General features: G+C 42.3%; 2 protein-coding genes across 4 annotated transcripts in view; both read right to left on the reverse strand.

Annotated features, from left to right (window-relative positions):
- The window catches only part of pfkfb4b (6-phosphofructo-2-kinase/fructose-2,6-biphosphatase 4b), a 55,593-nt gene extending 48,723 nt beyond the window's left edge, over positions 1–6,870 (reverse strand). Inside the window, exon 1 of one of the 2 annotated variants that reach the window (XM_014167109.3) lies at positions 6,734–6,870. In XM_014167109.3, the coding sequence (XP_014022584.1) occupies positions 6,734–6,776 (43 nt within the window). In that variant the 5' untranslated portion in view covers positions 6,777–6,870. The remainder of the gene's footprint in view (positions 1–6,733) is intronic. The other variant, XM_045705433.2, reaches the window with a different exon arrangement.
- Positions 6,871–7,304: 434 nt separating this feature from the next.
- On the reverse strand, positions 7,305–24,614 carry LOC106583152 (actin nucleation-promoting factor WAS). Of its 2 annotated transcripts, XM_014167008.3 has the most exons (10): positions 24,393–24,614; positions 22,365–22,502; positions 13,552–13,638; positions 9,285–9,372; positions 8,957–9,071; positions 8,780–8,822; positions 8,297–8,450; positions 7,896–8,128; positions 7,691–7,781; positions 7,305–7,568 (listed from the first exon to the last, which is right to left on the reverse strand). In XM_014167008.3, the coding sequence occupies exons 1-10, from the start codon at positions 24,489–24,491 to the stop codon at positions 7,516–7,518; spliced, it is 1,101 nt and encodes a 366-aa protein (XP_014022483.1). In that variant the 5' UTR covers positions 24,492–24,614; the 3' UTR covers positions 7,305–7,515. The 2 variants fall into 2 exon arrangements, with proteins under 2 accessions (XP_014022483.1, XP_014022481.1); XM_014167006.3 differs by having other exon boundaries at positions 7,305–7,781.
- Positions 24,615–27,293: the final 2,679 nt, after the last annotated feature.

The following is a 27,293-nucleotide window of genomic DNA, read 5'->3' on the forward strand; positions in this document are numbered from 1 at the left end:
CTAGAACCGTCTACAGCACCCGTCCTCACCCTACTAGAATCTGAAGTCAAATGTCTACTGTTTTCTGGTGATTCTGTTCCCAACCAAGGAGGGCCTACAGCAGAACGTAGATCTTCTGCACAGATTCTGTCAGACCTGGGCCCTGACAGTAAATTATCAAAATCCAGAAAAGAGACGTTAAATTCTACAACCACCTAAAAGGAAGCGATTCCCAAACCTTCCATAACAAAGTCATCACCTACAGGGAGATGAAACTGGAGAAGAGTGCCTTAAGAAAGCTGGTCATGGGGCTCTGTTCACAAACAGAAACATGCCCCAGGACAGCAACACAATTAGCCACAACCAAATCATGAGAAAACAAAAAGATAATTACTTGACACATTGGAAGGAATTAACAAAACAGAGCAAACTAGAATGCTATTTGGCCCTAAACAGAGAGCACAGTGGCAGAATACCTGACCACTGTGAGTGACCCAAACTTAAGGAAGGTTTTGAGTATGTACAGACTCAGTGAACATAGCCCCTGCCATAGCCTTTCTTCTCTTGAGAGCCAGGTCTGCCTGCCATAGCCTTTCTTCTCTTGAGAGCCAGGTCTGCCTGCCATAGCCTTTCTTCTCTTGAGAGCCAGGTCTGCCTATGTGCACACTGCCCTCAAAATGAGGTGGAAACTGTGCAGCATTTCCTAACTTCCTGCCAAATGTATGACCATATTAGAGACACATATTTCCCTCAGATTACACAGACCCACAAAGAATTCAAAAATAAATTCAATTTTGATAAACTCCCATTTCTATTGGGTGAAATACCAGTGTGCAATCACAGCAGCAAGATTTGTGACCTGTTGCCACAAGAAAAGTGCAACCAGTGAAGAACAAAACATTGTAAATACAACCCATATTTGTTTATTTTCCCTTTTTTACATTAACTACTTGCACATCGTTACAACACTGTATATAGACATATGACATTTGAAAAACTTGTGTGAGTGTAATGTTTACTTTTTATTGTTTATTTCACTTGCTTTGGCAATGTAAACATATGTTTCCCATGGTCAATAAAGCCCCTGGAATTGAATTGAGAGAGAGAGAGATTGAGAGAAAGAGATGCATGCTTATAGATGGTTTTCTTGCTAAACAACCAACCCAACATGTGCGCAACAATGGGGAAAAACAGACAGGGTTGGCGTAGGATTGTTGACAACATGTAAACTACGCTATATTTAGTCTCCAATGTTTATTGAAAACAAAAATAAATCTGCACAATGAGCACTGCTTGTCTCTCAAATACATAATTACAGTTGTTGGTTAGCTACCTAGTGAATTTTGGCCATATTAGCATAAACTTGACATCAGTCAAAAAACCTCAAAACAGCCACCTATGATTTCCCACATGGCAGCTTCTTGTCATTGTTGCTAGCTATCTGGCCATCCAGAATCACAACAACACATGGACGCAGAATTCTGCCCCATTGAAGCGTGTGCATCGATTTTGTGACATTGTCAGCTAACCCGTCTATAGGCAAGTAAGGCATGAGTTATTAACACAACACATCAGAGTTGCCAAACCAGCCGGATCAAAGGTAGTTCTGGAATAACCATTAGACCTTCTTAAAGGTGTAATGTAGGAGAGCCATGTCACATGCAGGAACCAGGAAGCAATACTCATCATTTTAGAAACAAGTTAAAAAAAAGAATGTGTGATGATCAAGGAAACTAGCTGTGTATTTATTATGCACAGTGGTCTGCATCAACACAGACACCATGTCCCAATGTAAAGTACTGGCTACAGTCCAAGCTTTTAGAGATGATCCAGCCACCCCACAGACAGAACAGACTCTGCTTTTAAAGTCAAGCTCTTTCTGGTCCTTGTGAAATAGCAATGACTTATTACTCTGTCACAATCACCACTCACCTCATCAACTCTCCTCCAGCTAAAATGGGATGAGGTGATGGGCTGGCAGTGCAATGACAATTTATGGAGGGTCATGCTAGCATTAATCAGTCTTCATTTGACTGCAATGGTTGGTTCTACTCTGTAGTAGGACCACAAGTTTTTCCTTGGCCCTAACAATAGAACACAGACAGTGGCGTAGGAAGCACACCGCGAACCGGGGGGACCCCCAAGCTTTATGGGCCCCCCCAGATAGCATATGAACACATCATAAGCCATAGCAAAATGTTCAGAATTATAGGAAATTTGCTTTAAAACTGCGACATTTTCTTTCAACCTCATGGCAAAATGTGTATAGCATGAGATTAGCTATTAAAAAAGCACATTTTTAATCTGCCCCATGGCAAAATCTGTTTAATTGCAGGAAATTTGCTTTAAAAACAGCAACATTTTCTCTCAACCCCATGGCAAAAAACATTTTTTTTTACAATTCCTAAAACAAACAAATATCTTTTTGGGGGGGCTTGCTCGGATCTTGCCTGCTGGCATTGCAAAACTGTGCTACGCCAATGAACACAGCTCTGCATTGCAAGCCTGAACACAAACCAAAAACACACCCATACAACCAATTTCATCAGCCTCTCTCTGACCTAACTAATATTGATTAATGGAATGGTCAAAATAATTACCTCATGGTCCCGCTTTCATTAGACTAGTATCAATGAGAAAATGAAATAGGCCCATTTCATCAACGATAAAGGCTTAAGGACATGATATTTTTGCATGTTAGTAATAAAATACATTCAATGCATGCTACTCTTCCTCTTTGTTCATTATGCAATGTACACTATGCTATTTAGGAAGCCAAGGCATTCTTATCTGGATGGGGATAAAAAGGCTGAGCCCTATGACCTACACACACACACACAAACACGGATTCATGAACATGAATGAACACACACAGACAAATCCCTCCCTGGAGCCTTTAATGGGATTCTGAGTGTGGGTTGAACTTTCACACAGATAGAGAGGCAGAGAATGAGGATAAGGGAGAAAAAAGTAAGGAAGAAAGTGAAAGTGAGAGGAGAAAAAAAAGGATAGAAAGGGAGATTACAAGCATTTATAGACCTAGAGGCTCTGTTGTTGGCAGAGCAGCAGCCCAGAGAGATGAATATGCCCTGTGGCATATGTCACAGTGAACACATTACTGGCCTGATCCTACCAATTCAGTCCTCTCCTTACCACAGCACAGACCTCCAAAACACCGCCTTCTGTATATAACTAACATAGAAACAGGTGGACCCCTAAATCTTTTAACATACACACTGACATTACCCCCTCATCCCAGAGTGTTCTTGAGGTTAACAGCCTCTCTGTCACTCTGACCTCAGTAGCTAGCCTATTGAGTGTCTGAGACAGGGACGGAAATTAAGCTAGCGCACTAGCCCGAGGCTGGTTAGCACTTTTCAGACAGGGCTAGTAGAAAATGTGCCAAACTAGCCCGAGATGCAGGTGAAATTTTGTCTTTTCGATTATTGCATAGCAGATTTTGGACCAGGGCAAGTAATGTTGGTATACTAGCCCGGCTGGACAGAGCCCAAAATCCTTAAATTCCATCACTGGTCTAAAACATTATTCAGATAACTCTTTGGCTCTACATCTGAGACGGTGCAAATATTATGGTGGCCCACAATGTCTAAAAACGATGTCAATGTTTAAATGACTAATAGGGAATTGGCAAATGTTGCAACTAGGCTACCTCCCTCTGTGTGGTCCGATTGATGCTTGCAGTCACTAATCAGATTTTTATTGCGTCAGGTCTTCTCTGTAGCGTTTTGTGATCCCATGCACCACTGTCAAATAAGAATAAAATTAGACTCAGTGGATCGACATGGGCCATAAGTAGAGCCAGGAGTTTTTTCTGCCCATATGACCTGGAGTTTTCCCTGGGGGGCGCAGGATGTTTTGGAACATTCAGATATGTAATGTAGAACAAACATGCCTCTCCAACATATTCATGGCATTTCTATCTGCAACGCTCGACAACGTTTGGCAACTGAACGTGGACCATGTCAGGTGACATGATCAGGTCACGTGGTCCAGCCTGACTTGGATCAATTCTGAAGAAAAGTAGCAACTGTCATCTAAATTGTAAAAGCTTTTAAAACAATTCTAATAAATGCAACAGTTGGACAATAGGAAAAAAAAAAAAAAGATACACCCCCAAAAAATAACTTCATTTTTTTTTTCTTAGAATGCACTCATACATACATTTTCTTATTGTATCAAGTATTGAAAAAATATTTTGTGCAAAAAAAAGGATAATATGAGCCTCATTTGCATAAATACAGCATGTGTGTTTGCATAGAATATATGAATGTAAAGGGGTGGAATAGGGCTGCAACCACCAAGCACATGCTCTGTCTAATGTACCTGCGCTGTCTAGACTGCCTCATTAATTACTGTTGGTGTTACATTCTCTTGCAGAATTCAACAAGTGTCAATAGCAGGATAGCCTCGGATTAAAAATCAACACGCTTTGCTCTAGATTTGAGCTCCCGAGTGGCGCAATGGTCTTAGGCACTGCATCTCAGTGCTAGAGGCATCACTACAGACCCTGGTTCGATTCCAGGCTGTATCACAACCGAGCATGATTGGGAGTCCCATAGGGCGGCGCACAATTGGCCCAGCGTCGTCCAAGTTTGGCTGGGGTAGGCTGTCATTGTAAATAAGAATTTGTTCTTAACTGACTTCCCTAGTTAAATAAAGGTGAAAAAAATAAATAATAATAATTACGCCTATCTAAACATACTTTACAATGTTTGTGAGATAACATAATATCACTATAATCCAAGTGTTCATATTCAAAGTTGCCTGCATTTCAACTATATTAAATTATTACTTTTTTCAATTCCACAAAAAATCTTATCTTTCTATTGATGTAATTATCGAGATTGTGCTTTAAATCCCAGAAGAAGCTTTAGAGTTCTTATAGATTCAATAAAAATACTATTCCATTGAGCTCATTTCATCCATTGCGGAGTGTGTTTGACAGGTCATTACAAACATTTCCGCGGTCATAACATTAACAGGGAAAAACGACAGGCACAAGCAAGAGTATGAAAAAGTCGCCTGAGTAAAATGGAAGCAATCAATCCAGCGAGATTTAAGTGCCAAGTGGATTTTGCACCCCTCAAACACAGGAAATAGATGGCTGAGAAAGAGGGTGGTGATGATGTTACTGCTGCTGATGTCATCATTGGAAGCCTTCAGGCTCCATATCCCAGAACAGGTGTCTTGCATAATAGTACAATGTCGTAATGACTGAGTCATGGGATAACACATCAGATGTTAAAATATGGATATACATGTTATACTGTGTAGCCTGACAACAGAAGAAAATATACCTATTCAACTGCAAACATTGTAATGTTTGTTTTTCCATTGGCGGACACTCAGTGAAAAAGCACTGTGCACTAGTACCCCAGCCTATGTGGCCAGTCTGAATTTGTAATATAGGCTATATTCAGTGTAAAGTTCATGATGCACCCTTATATGGGACAAGGCATTGATTGTTCATAAAGAAATCAGCCAAATCTTCTGCTGGCATAGTTTGACACTCCCACATATGCAAGAAACAGACCTAGCACTCTCGTAACAGGAAACAGTGTCAGTAAATTTAACTGAAGGTGTAGCTGTATATGCTGGTAGCCTAGCGGTTAGAGAGTTGGGCCAGTAACTGAAAGGTCGCTGGTTTGAATACCTGAGCCGCCAAGGTAAATTATCTGTTGATGTGCCCTTGAGCAAGACACTTAACCCTAATTTGCTCCAGGGGCACCATACTACTATGTCTGACCCTGCAAAACAAAACATTTCACGGCGCCTATTCATATGTATGTGACAAAACATTTTTTCCACTTATTTTTTTGTGTTAACAGAGAAAGATCCGTTTGTCATGCCACAGACAGACTTGAGTTCACCAAGTCTTTTAGAATCCCATAGAACAGCAGATATGTGCAGCACTGAAATGATTGCATCTGACATACAGGAGAACCATGGTTTACAGTGACGCATGGTTCAATCAATATAATAACAATCACAGCATTCTATGACAATGATTGGGATTTAAAATACAAGCAACCACATGTAAATCCAATTTTAAACAATTTAACAAGACGTTTCCAAGGGCAACCCCCCTACATAAATATTACATTGTCAACAGGCAGCTTGTTTATAGCTGACCACTACTATGGTAAACATGCCCCACTTCTCCAGTCCTGCAAATGAGATGCCCAAACGAAGCTTCAGTCCCGTTCAGGGCAATGACTGAGCGACAACAATCCGTGATAGGCTATTTATGGCTCAAATAAGAAATGTACTACATTTACTAACAAATAACACCTAACATACCATTATCATTGAACAACATAAATTCATTTTTATCAAATAGCCTATCAGTTGGCATCGTCACTATTCTGCTGATAAAAATGCAACATGTAGGCTACCCTAAAGATGTATAATGGACAATTAACGTTCCACTAACTAAACCACATTGCGATGCTAGCAGAGGCAACAACAGGCTTTGTGAACGCTAAATTAGTATATTAATGACAAATATTCTCCCCTTGCTTTCTAAAAATAATTGTCTACATCGCTTTATAATGATTTAAGCAGGCAATAAGGCTCTGTTGTTGGAAAACTAGTCTACAGACGAGCTTGTTTACTTCCTCCGCTAGTTAGCAAACGCAACGTAATAGGGCTGCTGCACACATCGTTGAAACTCCCTCATCGCATCCAGCATGAAATGACAAGGTGCTAAGACTCCACCGGCATTGTACCCTACCTGCCATGTCTCGCGTGGCTCGTGGACGGCATGAAACTCTCATTGTCCAGGTTTGAAGGGGAGCAGTTGCTTGTTGCCAGCGTGGTTTCGTGAGTCTCTCCGCGGCGTTCAATGACACTGAACGTAGAGGGTGGAGAGGATTTCAGAGCGCGCAAACGCAGCAGCAGATGCGCTACAACCGTTGCGTTTTAAGCACAGGCACGGAGATAGGGTTTGTGAGCCACTAGGTTGTGTTTTACTCTACCATAAATGAATTATCTTTTAAAATACAAATGTCCCTGTTTGTTTAACTAAGCCTATGTGGCAATGAGATCAGGGGTCCCAATAAGAGTTGAGTGGCGATGAGATCAGCAAGATTGAGATAATTCATAAACTCATATCTCTCTCTTTCACTCACACACACACACACACACACACACACACACACACACACACACACACACACACACACACACACACACACACACACACACACACACACACACACACACACACACACACACACACACACACACACACACACACACACACACACACACACACACAAATTCAAGGGAAGTTTTAGTCAGAGTTCAATGGAGGATTTTACAGATTTTATTTTAGAAAGGGCTTGATTGAGCATTGTATTCTTCACTAAAACACATTTTTCAATTACGCATCATTATTTAACAGTGAATTAATTCAAAGTGAAAGACAAAAGTGAAAACTTCAAAAAACAACATGCTTGTGAAACCACATGCTTGTGAAAGCAGGGGGGTATTTCTCCTCTCAACCTGTTATCTCTACAGCCACTGCCCGCTGTAAGAATCCATCTCTGACTGGCTTGTGGTGTCATCTGCGGAGGAGAAGACAGACATGATGAGCTGCAGAACAGGCCTGACTTGAGATGACCCCAGGGTAAGCCGACATCACAGACTGTGATGAGATGAGATGGAGAGAGAGATACAATAGGTCCACCTTTATGATGCTGGAGGTATTGGCGTTTCTGGAATATCTCCCTCAGTGTACTCAGGACCAGGTCAGACTCTACAGCAGAGGGTGAGCCCACCTATGATACGTGCACACACACACACACACACACACCATTGTATCAACCTCATATCGCCATACATTGGACATAGTCTACGACTTTGATTGGCATGCCCCAGTCATGTTCTCTCACCGGTCTGAAGCTCATGGTCTTTCTGATCCTCTCAGCGTGTGCCCCTGCAGGAGGAGGGGGGGCGGGCATAGAAGGAGGTTGGGGGACCCAGGGGGGGAGAGGGCTCTTGGAGACATCTCGAGAGCTGACACTCCGTGTGAGGGGGGACGGGAGAGGAGGCAGAGGCCCCTTCCTCAGGGCCAGGGAGGTGGAGGTCCCTGTAGATCTGTTGGGTAAGGTCTTAGAGGCTGGACCTGTGAGAGACACCAAAACAATTCTGTCCTGTGTTCTTCAGTCCTGGCCCTGGAGACACACAGGGTGGGTGCACAGGCTTTTGTTCTAGCTTAGCACTAACACACCTGATTCAACTAATAATCAAGGCAATGCAAAAGAAGATCCCTCTTAGCCAGCAGGGGGCCTACCTCTGTTGTTCATGTCCCTGCTGTCAGCCATCACGCCCCCCAGACTGTAGATGAGGCTGCAGATGACTTTAGACGTGTGTCTGTCCTTCATATCCTTCTCGTTTTGCCTCTCCATCCTGACCAGCTTCCTCAGAGCAGGGTCCAGCTCTCTAGTCTGCACACAGGTGAGGATGATGATGCATGTGACATTACAATAGCATTGATGACTGTGATATAACAGATATAAATGTGCAATTAGAATTTTATGAATTATTCTATGATGATCATAATACGCTGTCGGATCAAAACCTTGTATTAAAAGCAATTACTCTCATCAATGTACTCTGTACATATCATGACTCTAGGACCAATAAAATGTATTCAAAATACCTTCTGAATTTCATTATTGTTAATTGGAGATAAGAGGTTTTCATCCGACAGCTACATAATAATGGTTATGTTGTGGATGTGTTAAAACAACAGTGGTGTCAGTGTTGTGCTCACACTGAGGCCTTGCTCTGGGTCCACTCTCACCTGGGACTCCTGTCTGTGGAGAACAGAGAAGATTAAATCAGCCATTTGTCTTTTACTCCATTCTAATGCAGCATCATAAAATATCTCTAATAGTGAATTGTCTGAGTCTGTCTGAGCTCCAGTGTGCAGATGTACTATATTTCTCACTCTGACTCATATGGAGATGGAGTGCTGATCTCAGATCGGCTCTGTTCCTGTTCACAGATACAGCCTGAGGAGGAATCCACACTGTCAGTATGGTTCATCTGCCCACTAGCTCTGTCTGAGAGAGGGGGAGAGAGAGAAAGATGTGGGGTTCAGCAAAAGAGAGCAAAATATAAAATGTTATGGGAGAAATAGAGTGAAAGAAGGAGACAGAGAGATGGGGGAAGAGGAGACAAGGAAGAGTAAGAAAGAAGAGGACTGGCTTGCCTGAAGCTGAGAGAGCTTATTATAATGTAAATGTAATCTGACGTGTGTGTGTTTCTCTCCAAACCTGGGGCTTGTTGGATCTGTCTCTCCACGGCTGCACAGAACCTCTCTGCCTCTGCCTCATCTGCAAAGTTCAGGCCCGCCTGGCAGTCCTAAACAAACACACACAGTCAGTGTGGGAGGTCATCAAGGACCAGAACAATAACCTTTTCAGAGCTATGCTATAAGCCAAAGCCTTTTATGAGCCAGTGCTATTATGAACATGTTACAGAACATAATAATGTAATTGAGCAGCAGCAGCTGAAAAATGAGCTCCTACAAATATTGAAATTTACATGGTTTTTAGAGTGAAGTACATCGGAAAAAAGCAAAAGAAAACTGCAAGACTGAAGAGGAGAAAAAACAAGCAACAAACAAAGAAGATAGGCTTTTGAAAAATAACTATTTTTCATAAAATTGTAGTTATCTTAGCTAGCTGAATTGTTTACCAGTTGCTAAGCAGTTGCTAGGGACTCTTTTGGAAGAAGCTAGCTAGCTAACGAAGAACAACAAAGAATATCTAGTTAACAGAAGAAAAGAAAGAGAAAATCAGGACAGAAGAAAAAGGATATCAAAGTGAAACAGTTCTCTAAAGACACAAGAGACAATAATACAAGAAACAACACTTCTGTAGCTTGTCAACTATGTGTCTGTCTATCCCTGTTCTCTCCCCTCTGCACAGGCCATACAAACGCTTCACACCGCGTGGCCGCTGCCACTCTAACCTGGTGGTCCCAGCGCGCATGACCCACGTGGAGTTCCAGGTCTCCGGCAGCCTCTGGAACTGCCGGTCTGCAGCCAACAAGGCTGAGTTCATCTCAGCCTATGCTACCCTCCAGTCCCTAGACTTCCTGGCGCTGACGGAAACATGGATTACCACAGATAACACTGCTACTCCTACTGCTCTCTCTTCGTCTGCCCACGTGTTCTCACATACCCCTAGAGCATCGAGCCAGCGGGGTGGTGGCACTGGAATCCTCATCTCTCCCAAGTGGACATTCTCTCTTTCTCCCCTGACCCATCTGTCTATCTCCTCATTTGAATTCCATGCTGTCACAGTTACCAGCCCTTTCAAGCTTAACATCCTTATCATTTATCGCCCTCCAGGTTCCCTTGGAGAGTTCATCAATGAGCTTGACGACTTGATAAGTTCCTTTCCTGAAGATGGCTCACCTCTCACAGTTCTGGGTGACTTTAACCTCCCCACGTCTACCTTTGACTCATTCCTCTCTGCCTCCTTCTTTCCACTCCTCTCCTCTTTTGACCTCACCCTCTCACCTTCCCCCCCTACTCACAAGGCAGGCAATACGCTTGACCTCATCTTTACAAGATGCTGTTCTTCCACTAATCTCATTGCAACTCCCCTCCAAATCTCCGACCACTACCTTGTATCCTTTTCCCTCTTGCTCTCATCCAACACTTCTCACTCTGCCCCTACTCGGATGGTATTGCGCCGTCCCAACCTTCGCTCTCTCTCTCCCGCTACTCTGTCCTCTTCCATCCTATCATCTCTTCCCTCTGCTCAAACCTTCTCCAACCTATCTCCTGATTCTGCCTCCTCAACCCTCCTCTCCTCCCTTTCTGCATCCTTTGATTTTCTCTGTCCCCTATCCTCCAGGCCGGCTCGGTCTTCCCCTCCTGCTCCGTGGCTCGACGACTCACAGAACAGGGCTCCGGGCAGCCGAGCGGAAATGGAGGAAAACTCGCCTCCCTGCGGACCTGGCATCCTTTCACTCCCTCCTCTCTACATTCTCCTCTTCTGTCTCTGCTGCTAAAGCCACTTTCTATCACTCTAAATTCCAAGCATCTGCCTCTAACCCTAGGAAGCTCTTTGCTACCTTCTCCTCCCTCCTGAATCCTCCTCCCCCCCCCCCCCCCCTCCCTCTCTGCGGATGACTTCGTCAACCATTTTGAAAAGAAGGTTGACGATATCCGATCCTCGTTTGCTAAGTCAAACGACACCGCTGGTCCTGCTCACACTGCCCTACCCTGTGCTTTGACCTCTTTCTCCCCTCTCTCTCCAGATGAAATCTCGCGTCTTGTGACGGCCGGCCGCCCAACAACCTGCCCACTTGACCCTATCCCCTCCTCTCTTCTCCAGACCATTTCCGGAGACCTTCTCCCCTACCTCACCTCGCTCATCAACTCATCCTTGACCGCTGGCTACGTCCCTTCCGTCTTCAAGAGAGCGAGAGTTGCACCCCTTCTGAAAAAACCTACACTCGATCCCTCCGATGTCAACAACTACAGACCAGTATCCCTTCTTTCTTTTCTCTCCAAAACTCTTGAACGTGCTGTCCTTGGCCAGCTCTCCTGCTATCTCTCTCAGAATGACCTTCTTGATCCTAATCAGTCAGGTTTCAAGACTGGGCATTCAACTGAGACTGCTCTTCTCTGTGTCACGGAGGCTCTCCGCACTGCTAAAGCTAACTCTCTCTCCTCTGCTCTCATCCTTCTAGACCTATCTGCTGCCTTTGATACTGTGAACCATCAGATCCTCCTCTCCACCCTCTCCGAGTTGGGCATCTCCGGCGCGGCCCACGCTTGGATTGCGTCCTACCTGACAGGTCGCTCCTACCAGGTGGCGTGGCGAGAATCTGTCTCCGCACCATGCGCTCTCACCACTGGTGTCCCCCAGGGCTCTGTTCTAGGCCCTCTCCTATTCTCGCTATACACCAAGTCACTTGGCTCTGTCATATCCTCACATGGTCTCTCCTATCATTGCTATGCAGACGACACACAATTAATCTTCTCCTTTCCCCCTTCTGATAACCAGGCGGCGAATCGCATCTCTGCATGTCTGTCAGACATATCAGTGTGGATGACGGATCACCACCTCAAGCTGAACCTCGGCAAGACGGAGCTGCTCTTCCTCCCGGGGAAGGACTGCCCGTTCCATGATCTCGCCATCACGGTTGACAACTCCCTTGTGTCCTCCTCCCAGAGTGCTAAGAACCTTGGCGTGATCCTGGACAACACCCTGCCGTTCTCCACTAACATCAAGGCGGTGACCCGATCCTGTAGGTTCATGCTCTACAACATTCGCAGAGTACGACCCTGCCTCACACAGGAAGCGGCGCAGGTCCTAATCCAGGCACTTGTTATCTCCCGTCTGGATTACTGCAACTCGCTGTTGGCTGGGCTCCCTGCCTGTGCCATTAAACCCCTACAACTCATCCAGAACGCCGCAGCCCGTCTGGTGTTCAACCTTCCCAAGTTCTCTCACGTCACCCCGCTCCTCCGCTCTCTCCACTGGCTTCCAGTTGAAGCTCGCATCCGCTACAAGACCATGGTGATTGCCTACGGAGCTGTGAAGGGAATGGCACCTCCATACCTTCAGGCTCTGATCAGGCCCTACACCCAAACAAGGGCACTGCGTTCATCCACCTCTGGCCTGCTGGCCCCCCTACCTCTGAGGAAGCACAGTTCCCGCTCAGCCCAGTCAAAACTGTTCGCTGCTCTGGCACCCCAATGGTGGAACAAGCTCCCTCACGACGCCAGGACAGCGGAGTCAATCACCACCTTCCGGAGACACCTGAAACCCCACCTCTTTAAGGAATACCTAGGATAGGATAAAGTAATCCTTCTAACCCCCCCCCCCCCTTAAAAGATTTAGATGCACTATTGTAAAGTGGTTGTTCCACTGGATATCATAAGGTGAATGCACCAATTTGTAAGTCGCTCTGGATAAGAGCGTCTGCTAAATGACTTAAATGTAAAAATGTAAATGTAGAACCAACCAACCAATGAACTCACATAACCCTGTAGGCCTAACCCTAACCCTAGCTCCACACCCTGGCTCAACCCTAACCCTAGCATTAACCTAACCCCAACCCTAGCATAACCTTAACCCTAGTCTCAACCCTAACCCTATCACTAATTTAATATCCACTCACCGGCTCAACCCTAGTCTCAGCCCTAATCCTAGCTTCATGTTCACACCAGGCTCAACCCTAACCCTAAACATTAACCTAACCCCAAACCTAGCATAACCCTAACCCTCAACCCTAACCCTATCACTAGCTTAATATCCACATACCGGCTCAACCCTAGCTTCATGTCGACCCCAGGCTCAACCCTAACCCTAAACATTACCCTAACCCTGTTTCAACTCTAATCTTCAGCCACCACAACCCTAACCCATTTAATAGCAGAATGGTTAATATGCCCTTAAAAGCTGTTCCATGAGCAGTTTTGTTGCTTTGGTCATCAGGGTTGAAACATAATTATAGAGTTCTGTTTGATAAGAGGATAACAACTCTTTAGATGTGATTTCTGGGCATGTCACTTACATTTGCAGGGAAGGTGTGGAAGTAGGGGTGGGGTGCAGAGTATCTAAAAGGAACATACAGCTCCTGTTCCCACAGCAACTTAGATCTCTGGTAGGGAGAAAGAGAGTAGATTAGATAATTAAGTGTACATAAAGTTGATTGGAGGCACACAAGACACACTCCCCACCTCTCATCATGAGCCGCCGGGCTGTTACCAAGAACCACATACCGGATTTTTAACAGGGTCGTTAGCAAATGAGTTTTCATAGTATTTTCTGTGGCTACCTAGCTCAAATTCTAGATGTCGGATTAAAACGAGACTATAGCATCTATAAAGTGACCATTAGACTTACATTTTTTTGTATTGACTAAATTTGTAGGTGCAAAAGTTTTTATTAAATTGATAATTTATCTCACAAATACATTTCCGTCCATTAAGAAACAACAATGTGCTAACTTTTTGTAGCATTACTGACAATGCTAACAGATTTTTTAGCCAAAGCTCAAAGTTTTAACACCGTGTCGGTTGCTTGGCAACAACACAGCTGCTTGCATCGGCTGCCAGTCATAATAATTATATATGCAAACACATCTAGGCTACTGTAGATAGCTAGCTATATGGTGGTATTCAAGCTGAGGTTAATCAATAAATATAAGCAGATATTTTAACTAGCTACGTAGCTATCTTGCTAACGTTACCTAGCTAGCTTGTACAAAGTACAGCAGCTAGCCTCTGTAGCTAGCTAACACCAGTTAGCTGAAAGCTAGCTAAACGAACAGGCAAATAAAGGAAGTGTCACAGATTTCTTCGTCGCTAGATGATATAGCGAAATCATCGTCGGAGAATGTGGACCAATACGCAGAGGAGTTAGTGCTCATCAATTAAACGAATGTGAACACGGAGGAAAAACAAGAAAACGAAATAAGACTAGTGACAGTTTTACAGGCATAAATAACGCAGTGCAAAATACAACTACCCACAAAACACAAAGACAAACACACCCTATTATATAGGACTCCCAATCAAAGGCAACTCAACACACCTGCCTTCAATTGGGAGTCCAACCCCAATTAACTATACATAGAAAAACAAACCTAGAACCTATACCAACAACTAACACCCCACTACACCACACACAAAACCCCAAAATACAAAACAAATATACCTCTGCCACGTCCTGACCAAAATATAATACAAATAATACCTAAATATTGGTCAGGACGTGACAGGAAGCTTGCCAATTAATGTGGTTTTATTTTGATTAGCTAGGTAGCTATACCAGTCAGATCAGAACATTGGCATGGTCACTAACCAACAAGTGAGGAAAGCTACTTAGCTATATTTTTTTTCAAGTAAGGTTTTCAAATAAGGGTGAAGTTATATCATGTGCAAACTGCTTAGCTAGACACTTGTGTGTAATTGGAGAACAAACAAATATGCACAAATAAGCTAGCAAACATCCTTGGCTGCTATGATAACGCATGACTGTAACGTTAGCTAACATGTATAGCCAGTTCATGCGCCACAAGATCATACTTTCTTACACTCAACATAGCTAGGTAAGGTTAGTTACGTTCAGTTTAAAACCACCAAACTTTGAGAAACTGCCTCGCTAATAACATTAATTTGCATTGCACAGACCAAGCTACAGTAAGAATCTTAAGGATCGTACCCTTTTTTTCAATTTTCGCTTAAAATGACATACCCAAATCTAACTGCCTGTAGCTCAGGACCTGAAGCAAGGATATGCATATTCTTGATACAATTTGAAAGGAAACACTTTGAAGTTTGTGGAAATGTGAATTAATGTAGGAGAATATAACACAAAGAAAAATCATTCATTTTCTGTTATTATTTTTTTCATAATCTTTGAAATGCAAGAGAAAGGCAATACTTTCAGAATGGAGTCTAGGTGCATTTAGATTTTTGCCACCAGATGGCAGCAGTGTGTGTGCAACGTTTCAGACTGATCCAGTGAAGAATTACATTACTGCACAATATTTTGTATCTAGTCTGCCAAGAGATTGCCCAAATGTGCCGAATTGGTCAATTGATACATTTTCAAGTGCATAACTATAGAGAACATATGGAACCTGCTATGGAACCCTGACCTGTTCACCGGACGTGCTTGTTGCACCCTCGACAACTACTATGATTATTATTATTTGACCATGCTGGTCATTTATGAACATTTTAACATTTTAACATTTTGACCATGTTCTGTTATAATATCCACCCTGCACAGCCAGAAGAGGACTGGCCACCCCTCATAGCCTGGTTCCTCTCTAGGTTTCTTCCTAGGTTTTTGGCCTTTCTAGGGAGTTTTTCCTAGGGAGTTTTTCCTAGCCACCGTGCTTCTTTCACATGCTTTGCTTGCTGTTTGGGGTTTTAGGCTGGGTTTCTGTACAGCACTTTGAGAATATCAGCTGATGTACGAAGGGCTATATAAAAATAAATTTGATTTGATATAAAAATGCTATGGTAATAAAAAATGTAAGTTTACACACTCCCAGGAATGTCATACATGATGGATAATTAGCTTATACACTAACTTTCACACATCTAGATGGCCGGGCAGGGTGCAGAAATACCGCATGGCCATCTAGATGTGTGTCTTAGTCTAGTCTTCTTCTTCTCTGTTGAGTTTCAGAGGGTCTTACCATTTCGTAACATTCAGCTCATGCTGTCGGTCACGCTGGTCTGTATTTAAATTGCAACCATTTCAACGTGTAGCCACCACTTTCTGTTCTGTTAGTTTTAAACCATTTTACATGCCAGTAGCAACCCGGCAATGTACTGGTCTCAATGGTTGATTATTCAGGGTACAGCTACAATCACTTTACACACCGGCAGCAACCCGGCATGTTTTGGTCTAATAGTTTTAAACCATTTTACACACCAGTAGCAACCTGGCAATGTACTGGTCTAATGTACATTTTGTTAGCAGTCCTTTTATGCACTCTGTAAAAAAGAGGCGATCCATCCTGTTGGCATAATGTCTGTGCTCATGTCGGCATGGTTACTGACTGGGTAAAACTTTCTATGACAACAATTATCTCATTTAGAAGGCTAAAAACATCTTGCGGTCTTTTCACAAATAGTTTCATATTTAATCATATACGTTTTACAACATTTAGATGTAAACCTAATCCCTTGAATGCGTACACCTCCAGAGATGCAGTTATTTAGTTATACCATCCTTAATGATATCATTAAACAACAACTGATTTGACATGATTATTGTTTGGAGCCCCAATTTCCCAAATTATTTATGTTAGAAATATTGTTTCAACGTCCAATCTTTTGATGTTAAATTATTTCAAAGTCTCTCTCTGTTGTAACACTCAGACATTCCAGTCTCAATCCTGTAAAGGCAAGAGAGAGAGAACGTTTACGACCGGTCATTAAGTCACACAACCGGCCAAACTTCCCTCCCTGGTGGGAGAGAGAGGGGGGGCTCTCTTTGATCCTCACCCATGAGGGAAAGTCATAACAGGGGATACCTAGTCAGTTGTACAACTGAACACATTCAACCTAATGTGTCTCCTGCATTTAACCCAAACCCTCTGAATCAGAGAAGTGCGGGGGGCTGCCTTAATCGACATTAGCATCATTGGCACCCGGTTGTCGTTGGGGATTAACTACCTTGCTCAAGGGCAGAACGACAGATTTTTTTCACCTTGCCGACTCGGGGATTCAAACCAGCAACCTTTTGGTTACTGGCCCAACGCTCTTAACTGCTAGGCTACCTGGGTGACATGTCTGGTGGGTATGCAGTGGCATGTCTGGTGGGTATGCAGCTTCCAGGAATTGTGGACAAATCCTTGCGACATGGGGCTGTGCATTATCATGCTGGAACATGAGGTGATGGCGGCGGATGAATGGCACGACAATGGGCCTCAGGATCTCATCGGGGTATCTCTGTGCATTCAAATTACCATCGATAAAATGCAATTGTGTTCGTTGTCCATAGCTTATGCCTGCCCATACCATAACCCCACCGCCACCACGGGGCACTCTGTTCACTACGTTGATATCAGCAAACCGCTTGCCCATATGACACCGTACACTCTGTCTGCCATCTGCCCGGTAAAGTTGAAACCGGGATTCACCTGTGAAGAGCACACTTCTCCAGCGTGCCAGTGGCCATCGAAGGTGAGCATTTCCTCACTGAAGTAGGTTACGATGGCGAACTGCAGTCAGGTCAAGACCCTGGTGAGGACGATGAGCACGCAGATAAGATTCCCTAAGACAGTTTCTGACAGTTTGTGCAGAAATTCTTTGGTTGTGCAAACCCACAGTTTCATCAGCAGTCCGGGTGGCTGGTCTCAGACGATCCCTCAGGTGAAGAAGCCGGATGTGGTGGTCCTGGGCTGGCGTGGTTACACGTGGTCTGCAGTTGTGAGGCCGGTTGGACGTACTATCAAATTCTCTAAAACATTGTTGGAGGCAGCTTATGCTAGGGAAATTAACATTACATTCTCTGGCAACAGCACTGGTGGACATTCCTGCAGTCAGCATGCCAATTGCACACTCCCTCAAAACTTGAGACATCTGTGGCATTGTGTTGTGTGACAAAACTGCACATTTTAGAGTGGCCTTTTATTGTCCCTAGCACAAGGTGCACCGGTGTAAAAAAACATGGAAATGAAAAACATAAATATTTTAAGTGAGAAGTAGGCATTTTTCTGAAACCCCAAAATAAAGGACATTCACATGAGCACAACAATGTCTATTCCACCCATGCTCTACCAAGGTTTTCCAGCACACAGCTTTGACCTATTACAGTAGCTACAGTACCAGTCAAAAGTTTGGACACACCTACGCATTCAAGGGATTTCTTTATTTGTAAATGTTTTTACATTGTTAAATAATAGTGAAGACATCACAACTATGAAATAACACATATGGAATCATGTACTAACCAAAAAAGTGTTAAACAAATCAAAATATATTTTATATTTGAGATTCTTCAAAGTAGCCACCCTTTGCCTTGATGACAGCTTTGCACACTCTTGGCATTTTCTCAACCACCTTCACCTGGAATGCTTTTTCAACAGTCTTGAAGGAGTTCCCACATATGCTGAGCACTTGTTAGCTGTTTTTCCTTCACTCTGTGGTCCAACTCATCCCACACCATCTCAATTGGGTTGAGGTCAGGTGATTGTGGAGGCCAGGTCATCTGACGCAGCACTCCATGACTCTCCTTCTTGGTCAAATAGCCCTTACACAGCCTGGAGGTGTGTTGGGTCATTGTCCTGTTGAAAAACAAATGATAGCCCCTCTAAGCGCAAACCAGATGGGATGGTGTATTGCTGTAGAATGCTGTGGTAGCCATGCTGGTTAAGTGTGCCTTAAATTCTAAATAAATCACAGACAGTGTCACCAGCAAAGCAACCTCACACCATTACACCTCCTCCTCCATGCTTCATGGTGAGAACCACACATGCAGAGATCATCCGTTCACCTACTCTGGGTCTCACAAAGACACGGCGGTTGGAACCAAAAATCTTAAATTTGGACTCATCCGACCAAAGGACATTTTCACCGGTCTATTGTCCATTGTTCGTGTTTCTTGGCCCAAGCAAGTCTCTTCTTCTTATTGGTGTTCTTTAGTAATGGTTTCTTTGCAGCAATTCGACCTTGAAGGCCTGATTCACACAGTCTCCTCTGAACAGTTGATGTTGAGATGTGTCTGTTACTTGAACTGTGTGAAGCATTTATTTGGGCTGAAATGTCTGAGGCTGGTAACTCTAATGAACTTATCCTCTGCAGCAGAGGTAACTCTAGGTCTTCTATTCTTGTTGCGGTCCTCATGAGAGACAGTTTCATCATAGCACTTGATGGTTTTTGCGACTGCACTTGAAACTTTAAAAGTTATTGACATTTTCTGTATTGACTGACCTTCATGTCTTAAAGTAATGATGGACTGTCGTTTCTTTGTTTATTTGAGCTGTTCTAGCCATAATATAGATTTGGTCTTTTACCAAATAGGGCTATCTTCTCAGGAATCAGCTAACCTGGAGTCGAATCAATGAGACGCGATTGGAGATTTTGGTTAGAGCTGCCCTGCCCCATAAAAACCACTTGCAAAACGTGAGTTTGCTATTCACAAGAAGGATTGCCTGATGTGAACCAAGCCTCGAACAAATGAGATCTCAGAAGACCTAAGATTAAGAATTGTTGCCTTGGATAATGCTGGAAATGGTTACAAATGTATCTCTAAAAGAAAGTCCACATTAAGATACATTGTCTATAAATGGAGAAACTTCAGCACTGTTGCTACTCTCCCTAGGAGTGGCCGTCCTGCAAAGAGGACTGCAAAAGCACAGCGCAGAATGCTCAATGAGGTTAAGAAGAATCCTAGAGTGTCAGCTAAAGACTTACAGAAATCTCTGGAAGATGCTAACATCTCTGTTGACGAGTCTACATTACGTAAAACACTAAACAAGAATGGCGTTCATGGGATGACACCATGGATGAAGCCACTGCTGTTCAAAAAAAAACATTGCTGCACGTCTGAAGTTCGCAAAAGAGCAACTGGATGTTCCACAGCGCTTCTGGCAAAATATTCTGTGGACAGATTAAACTAAAGTTGAGTTGTTTGGAAGGAACACACAACACTATGTGTGGAAAAAAAGGCACAGCACACCAACATCAAAACATCATCACAGGTGGAGGGAGCATCATAGTTTGGGGCTGCTTTGCTGCCTCAGGGTCTGGACATCTTGCTATCATCGACGGATAAATTAATTCCCAAGTTTATCAAGACATTTTGCAGGAGAATGTAAGGCTATCTGTCGCCAATTGAAGCTCAACAGAAGTTAAATGATGCAACAGGACAACAACCCAGAAGACAAGTAAATCAACAACAGAATGGCTTGAACAGAAGAAAATATTCCTTCTGGAGTGGCCCAGTCAGTCCTGACCTCAACCCGATTGAGATGCTGTGGCATGACCTCAAGAGAGCGGTTCACACCAGACATCCCAAGAATATTGTGGAACTGAAACAGTTTTGTAAAGAGGAATGGTTCAAAATTCCTCCTGACCGTTATGCAGGTCTGATCCGCAACTACAGAAAACGTTTGGTTGAGGTTATTGCTGTCAAAAAAGGGTCAACTTGTTATTAAATCCAAGGGTTCACATACTTCCAACCTGCACTGTGAATGTTTACACAGTGTCTTCAATAAAGACATGAACAATTATAATTGTTTATGTGTTATCAGTTCAAGCAGACTGTGTTTGTCTATTGTTGTGACTTAGATGAAGATCAGATCAAATTTTATGACCAATTTATGCAGAAATCCAGGTAATTCTAAAGGGTTCACATACTTTTTCTTCACACTGTATATATCATGTTGCTGTAATTATTTTTTAGATATAGGCCTATTGTAAATCTGTATTATTGTTGCGTCCCCATCATTATTGCAAAAAGAAATACAAGTACAAACATAACTTTAAGCTACATATTATTTTGACAGAGGTAATGAACTGTCCATTCATCAACACAGAAATGTATAAAACAGGACCATGTTTGAAACACCAGTGGTTCTGAGCTTAAGTCAATATTACACAGTCAAGCTAACAGTTACAGAAATCAGGAATGCAAAAAGGCTCTATCTACATGAGCTACTGTGTCCAACACACCACCACCTGTTATGTTGTGTGCCTACTGACCAAAAAAGCATGTTATTATGATGATGTATTGCTAAAATAAAGGTTTAAGGAAATACAGGCATGCACCACATTACTACAAGCCAAAACAGCCCAAGCCTAATGCCTTGTAAGTATAAAAGCAAAGCTCGCTTTCATTTCATAAAAATTATCTTTAAAAGGTAGCGCAATGGGATAATGTCATACTGGTGTGTGAAGAATCCAAAACTTTACCTTGTACGCGGTACAAATCCCATTATTGTGGAAGCACGTCCTCTAAGAGTATGAATTTGACTTTTTAAGAAGGTTTGAATTCTAAGCAACCTGCATACACATAGTTTGAAGTACATTACCAACATAGCTACTGTAGTAGGTCAAAGCTGTGTACTGGAAAACCTTGGTAGAGCATGGGTGGAGTAGGAATTGTGGTGCTCATGTGAGTTTCCTTTATTTTTCGGCTTCAGACCAATTCCTACTTCTCATTTAAAACTTTGTTTTTGTTTTTAAATAAAATGCAGTTAATTGTCATCAGTAATATACAAAACAAAAACACATGGACACACCCTTTAACACAAAGCCTATTGTTTTTTAAGGAACCTGTGCGCTCACGGTGACTGGTAAAGACATGAAAAAAAACTGTCATAGCCAAAAAACACATGCATACAGACACACACACACACACACACACACACACACACACACACACACACACACACACACACACACACACACACACACACACACACACACACACACACACACACACACACACACACACACACACACACACACACACACACACACACACACGGAGAGAGATAAAGAGATTCCAATGAGGCCTGCTCTATGGAAACTGAATAAACAGGTCAACCTGGTATCTTGCCAGAGGTCAGAAGCACTTCCTGCTTTTAGTTTTAAACCAGAGACACAATGAAAACAGCCATGACAACTTAACTGCCATAAAAATAATAACAAATAAAATTAAATATGATATTTATGCACACTATATGGTCTCATACTATTCTGATTGCTGATTAAAAAAATATGTAAATAGTATAAGTATTGAGAGAGAGAGAGAGAGAGAGAGAGAGAGAGAGAGAGAGAGAGAGGTAACTCCTCTGAAGGTCTGAGTGTCTGGTGAAGCAGGTGTTATGACTCGTTTGGTGGTGGTTCCTCTGACCTTGACGCAGTACACACGCAGGAAGTAGGAGTGTTGTGAGCGGTCTTCGACCAGACACACTACCCCACTGCCCTCATGCCTCCACACCGGACGCCCAGGGAAGGACACATACACCTGGGCTACTGCTGAGACCACTGACTGAAACGGACACACACACACATATACACACTCACAATTTGTAACAGGTTACAGATTAGGTTCACTATTTAACACACTAGCTCTCACAGTCTCACGACACAATTCAACGGTTAAGTTCAGGCATTAACTCCGAAATCTTAAGGTTAGGCATTAACTCCAAATGGTTGAGGTAAGGGTTAAGGTTTGGGATAGGCTTAAATGAAAAAAATCGCAAACAAATTGTCTATCGCTGGATTAGAATTTACAACCTTTGGAATCAGATGCTTATCCAAAAAATACTTGAAGGTAACAGTGCTCACTGTTGCCCCTAGTGGCCGGTTTCTATGTCATCTAATACTGACTTGTATCAAGGGTGACCTTGATAGTCTAATACTGACTTGTATCAAGGGTGACCTTGATAGTCTAATACTGACTTGTATCAAGGGTGACCTTGATAGTCTAATACTGACTTGTATCAAGGGTGACCTTGATAGTCCAATACTGACTTGTATCAAGGGTGACCTGGATGTACAATCTATATGATTGTACATTTTAAACTTGTTACTTACTATTAGGTTGTGGTATTCAAAATAGACGGCATTTGTATCAACCACAACCAAATTATCCCCTCTGCCCTCACACACAGCCCTTTCACCTGCAGGGCTTCACATGTGATTCACTATGACTGATAACACTGGAAAGTACCTCAGGACTTTCAAAGATCATCACCATCACTGACTGGATACTATATTTTATTGTTTGTTACTTATTTCATCTAATATTCTGTCTGCAAAGTTTTTAAAACCAAGAATACAATCGCCTACGTATTTATTTGGACAATGAAGCTAAAACTTTTAATTTGTCTCTATACTACATCATTTTCGATTTGAGATTAAATGTTTTCTGAAGTGACAGTTCAGAATGCCATGTTTTTATTTGAGGGTATTTGAATAAATATCTTTTTTAACATTGAGAAATTAATGCACTTTATGTACTGTTCCTTCAGAAAGTATTCCACCACTTTGTTATGTTACAAAGTGGGATTAAATTGGTCAGAATTCTACACAAAATACACTAATGCCAAAGTGGATGATGAGTGAGAAAGTTACAGATGCACAAAGATCATGCCCCAAATGCATGCTAACCTCTCACCAGTACCAATAACGGGGGTTAGCATTTTTTGGGGGGTATCATATTTATGACTCTAACTTCTTCACTCATCATTATTCATGATGCATGATTATATGTAATCATGTTAGCATCCACAATAATGTACAAGTGTTCAAAAACATCTTCTATTCTTATTTACAATAAAAGTGATTCCAAAATCACACAATACATTATTAACCATTCATTTATATTGGGCACAACATAATACGAAACACAACCAAAACAAACTGCAAATGCATCCAACAAGTTTGTAGAGTCACAAGCCTTATGTAGTCATTGCGTGCTAGGAATATGGGACCAAACAATAAATGTTTGACTGACTTTAATACACTATATGTGAATTTGTCCAATTATGACACGTTTAAATGGGGGGACTAGATACAAGTGCTTTCATTTCTAAACGATAAAACATATGTAAGAAAATATTCTCAAATAAAAGGTGACATTCGGTACTGTTGCTTCATATAAATAATTTCATCTCAAATCCAAAATTCTGGAGTCTAGTGCCAAATTAAACATTTTAGCTTCACTGTCCAAATAAATACTTAGTGGAGTATACATGTGGCAACAGTAGGGTTGGGTGGAGAACAACAGGGAAATGAGTGAGTCCTCACTGGCCATCAAGAGCTCAGATACATGAGAGAATGAGGATAAATACGGAGGGATAACCAGCAACAGAAAGTGTGAACAAAGAGAGAAAGAAGGAAGAATGTTACAGATGCCTCTAGGGGTTAAACTGACCTTACACTCGGCTCCCAGGAGAGTGAAGAGCAAAGCGTTCTCACGGACCGTCAAGAGGTTGCTGAAAACTGGACATCCACATCCCCCATTGCACGCCATCCCTCACTCCTTCTCTCTTTATTCTATCTCTCTCTCTTTTTATCAGCAATTCACTGAGAATTTCTGTCTATGTACCACACACTGCAGTCTCAGTCAGAGATCCAAGCTGTCCAAGTACATTTACAGTGCACAAAATGTGATTACGCTTACCGTCCAGTACATTCACTTAGTACATCTTCATGCAAATGTCTGTATGGGTATGCATGGTGTTTGAGGGACTGATGCGTATGTCAGATAAAAATATACAGGCATAGTACTGTTTTTCTCTGACACACACATCAGTCACTTAAACAGCCATGCATACAGATACACACATTTGCATGAGGAAGTACTGAGTGAAGGTGCTGTACTCCATGTGAGACCACATCTTCATACATGATGCATGATGACCCAAACTTTCTTAATAACAAACATTTATTTCATTAAAATAGTACCACTAAATTATATTTTTTTATTTAACCAGGCAAGTCAGTTAAGAACAAATTCTTATTTACAATGACGGCCTACACCGGCCAAACCCGGACAATGCTGGGCCAATTGTGCGCCGCCCTATGGAACTCCCAATCACAGCCAGTTGTGATACAGCCTGGATTCGAACCAAGGTGTCTGTAGTGACACCTCTAGCACTGAGATGCAGGGCCTTAGACCGCTGCGCCACCTGGGAGCCCACAAAACAAAAGCAATGATATTATTGATCAGCCTGTGGTCGGTCGGTCTGACTGAGCTGGAATCTCATATGTGCTGGTGACAGAACAAGTAAAGGAAAAAGAGAGAGATAAAAGCTTCCAATCTCACATCATTCTGATTACTGCCAACAGAGAACAAACTGCTGCCATCTCAATCTTGAAGGGGTCCAATTAAAAACACATGTTGACCAACAACAAATGAAAGAGGCTAGAATTTTCCTGACCACAAGATCTGACCAGGTCCAGAAAAAACTTGTGATCAGGAAAAACTCCTGGCCCTGGTGATGATTGGTCCAAATCATGGCCTTAACTCTTGAGCTCACAGTAATGAGCCTTAACTCTTGAGCTCACAGTACTTTTGCACTGTTTTGCTATGGCTGTATTCATCAATCTGGCAAGAGGGCAATATTTATTTTACAATAACGCTATGGCCTTTGGCTTGCAACTGGAATTGTTTATTTACAGTGCCTTCAGAAAGTATTCATACCCCTTGACTGTGTTACAGTCTGAATTCAAAATGTATTATTTTTGTCACCCATCTACACACAATACTCCATAATGACAAAGTGAAAATTAGATTTGACAAATTTTTGCTAATTTATTGAAAATGAAATAAATAAATGTCTAATTTACATAAGTATTCACACCCCTGAGTCAATAGTTTGTAGAAGCACCTTAGGTAGCAATTACAGCTGTGAGTCTTTCTGGGTAAGTCTTTAAGAACACCGGGATTGTGCAACATTTCCATATGATTATTTTCTAATTTCTTCAAGCTCTTTCAAATTGGTTATTGATCATTGCTAGACAACCATTTTCAGGTCTTCCCATAGATTTTCAAGTAAATTTAAGTCAAAACTGTAACTCGGCCACTAAGGAACATTCAATGTCTTCTTGGTAAGCAACTCCAGTGCATATTTGGCCTTCTGTTTTACGTTATTGTCCTGCTGAAAGGTGAATTCATCTCCCAGTGTCTGGTGGAAAGCAGACTGAACCAGGATTTCCTCTGGGATATTGCAAGTGCTTCGCTAAATTACGTTTTCTTTTTATCCTGAAAAACTCCCCAGTCCTTAATGATTACAAGCATACCTATAACATGATGCAGACAGCACTATACTATACTAATATGGAGAGTGGTACTCAGTAATTATACTGGACTTGCCCCAAACACAACACTTTGTATACAGGACAAAAAGTGAATTGCTTTGCCAAATGTTTTGCAGTATTACTTTAGTACCTTGTTGCAAACTTAATGCATGTTTTGGAATATTTTTTCTGTACAGGATTCCTTATTTTTACTCTGTCAATTAGGTTAGTATTTTGCAGTAACTACAATGTTGTTGATCCATCCTCAGTTTTCTCCTATCACAGCCATTAAACTCTGTAATTGTTTTAAAGTCACCATTGGCCTCATGGTGAAATTCCTCTCCGTCAACTGAGTTAGGAAGGATGCTTGTATCTTTGTAGTGACTGGGTGTATTGATACATCACCCAAAGTGTAATGAATAATTTCACCATGCTCAAAGGGATATTCAATGTCTGCTCTTAACAAACAAAAAAATCACATCTACCAATAGGTGCCCCCTTCTTTGCGCGGCATTGGAAAACAAGATTAATTTTTTGTGGTTGAACCTGTGTTTGAAATTCAATGCTCGACTGAGGGACCTTACAGATAATTGTATGTGTGGCGTACAGAGATGAGGTAGTCATTAAAAAATAATGTTAAACACTATTATTGCACACAGAGGGAGTCCATGCAACTTATTATATGACTTGTTAAGCACATTTTTACTCGTGAATTATTTTAGGCTTGCCATAACAAAGGGGTTGAATACATATCAAATCAAATCAAATGCATTTATATAGCCCTTCCTACATCAGCCGATATCCCAAAGTGCTATACAGAAACCCAGCCTAAAACACCAAACAGCAAGCAATGCAGGTGCAGAAGCACGGTGGCTAGGAAAAACTCCCTAGAAAGGCCAAAACCTAGGAAGAAACCTAGAGAGGAACCAGGCTATGAGGGGTGGCCAGTCCTCTTCTAGCTGTGCCGGGTGGAGATTATAACAGAACATGGCCAAGACGTTCAAATGTTCATAAATGACCAGCATGGTCAAAT

This window comes from Salmo salar, chromosome 22 (genome assembly GCF_965601325.2).
Source record: "Salmo salar chromosome 22, fSalSal1, whole genome shotgun sequence".
Taxonomy (NCBI): Eukaryota; Metazoa; Chordata; class Actinopteri; order Salmoniformes; family Salmonidae; genus Salmo; species Salmo salar.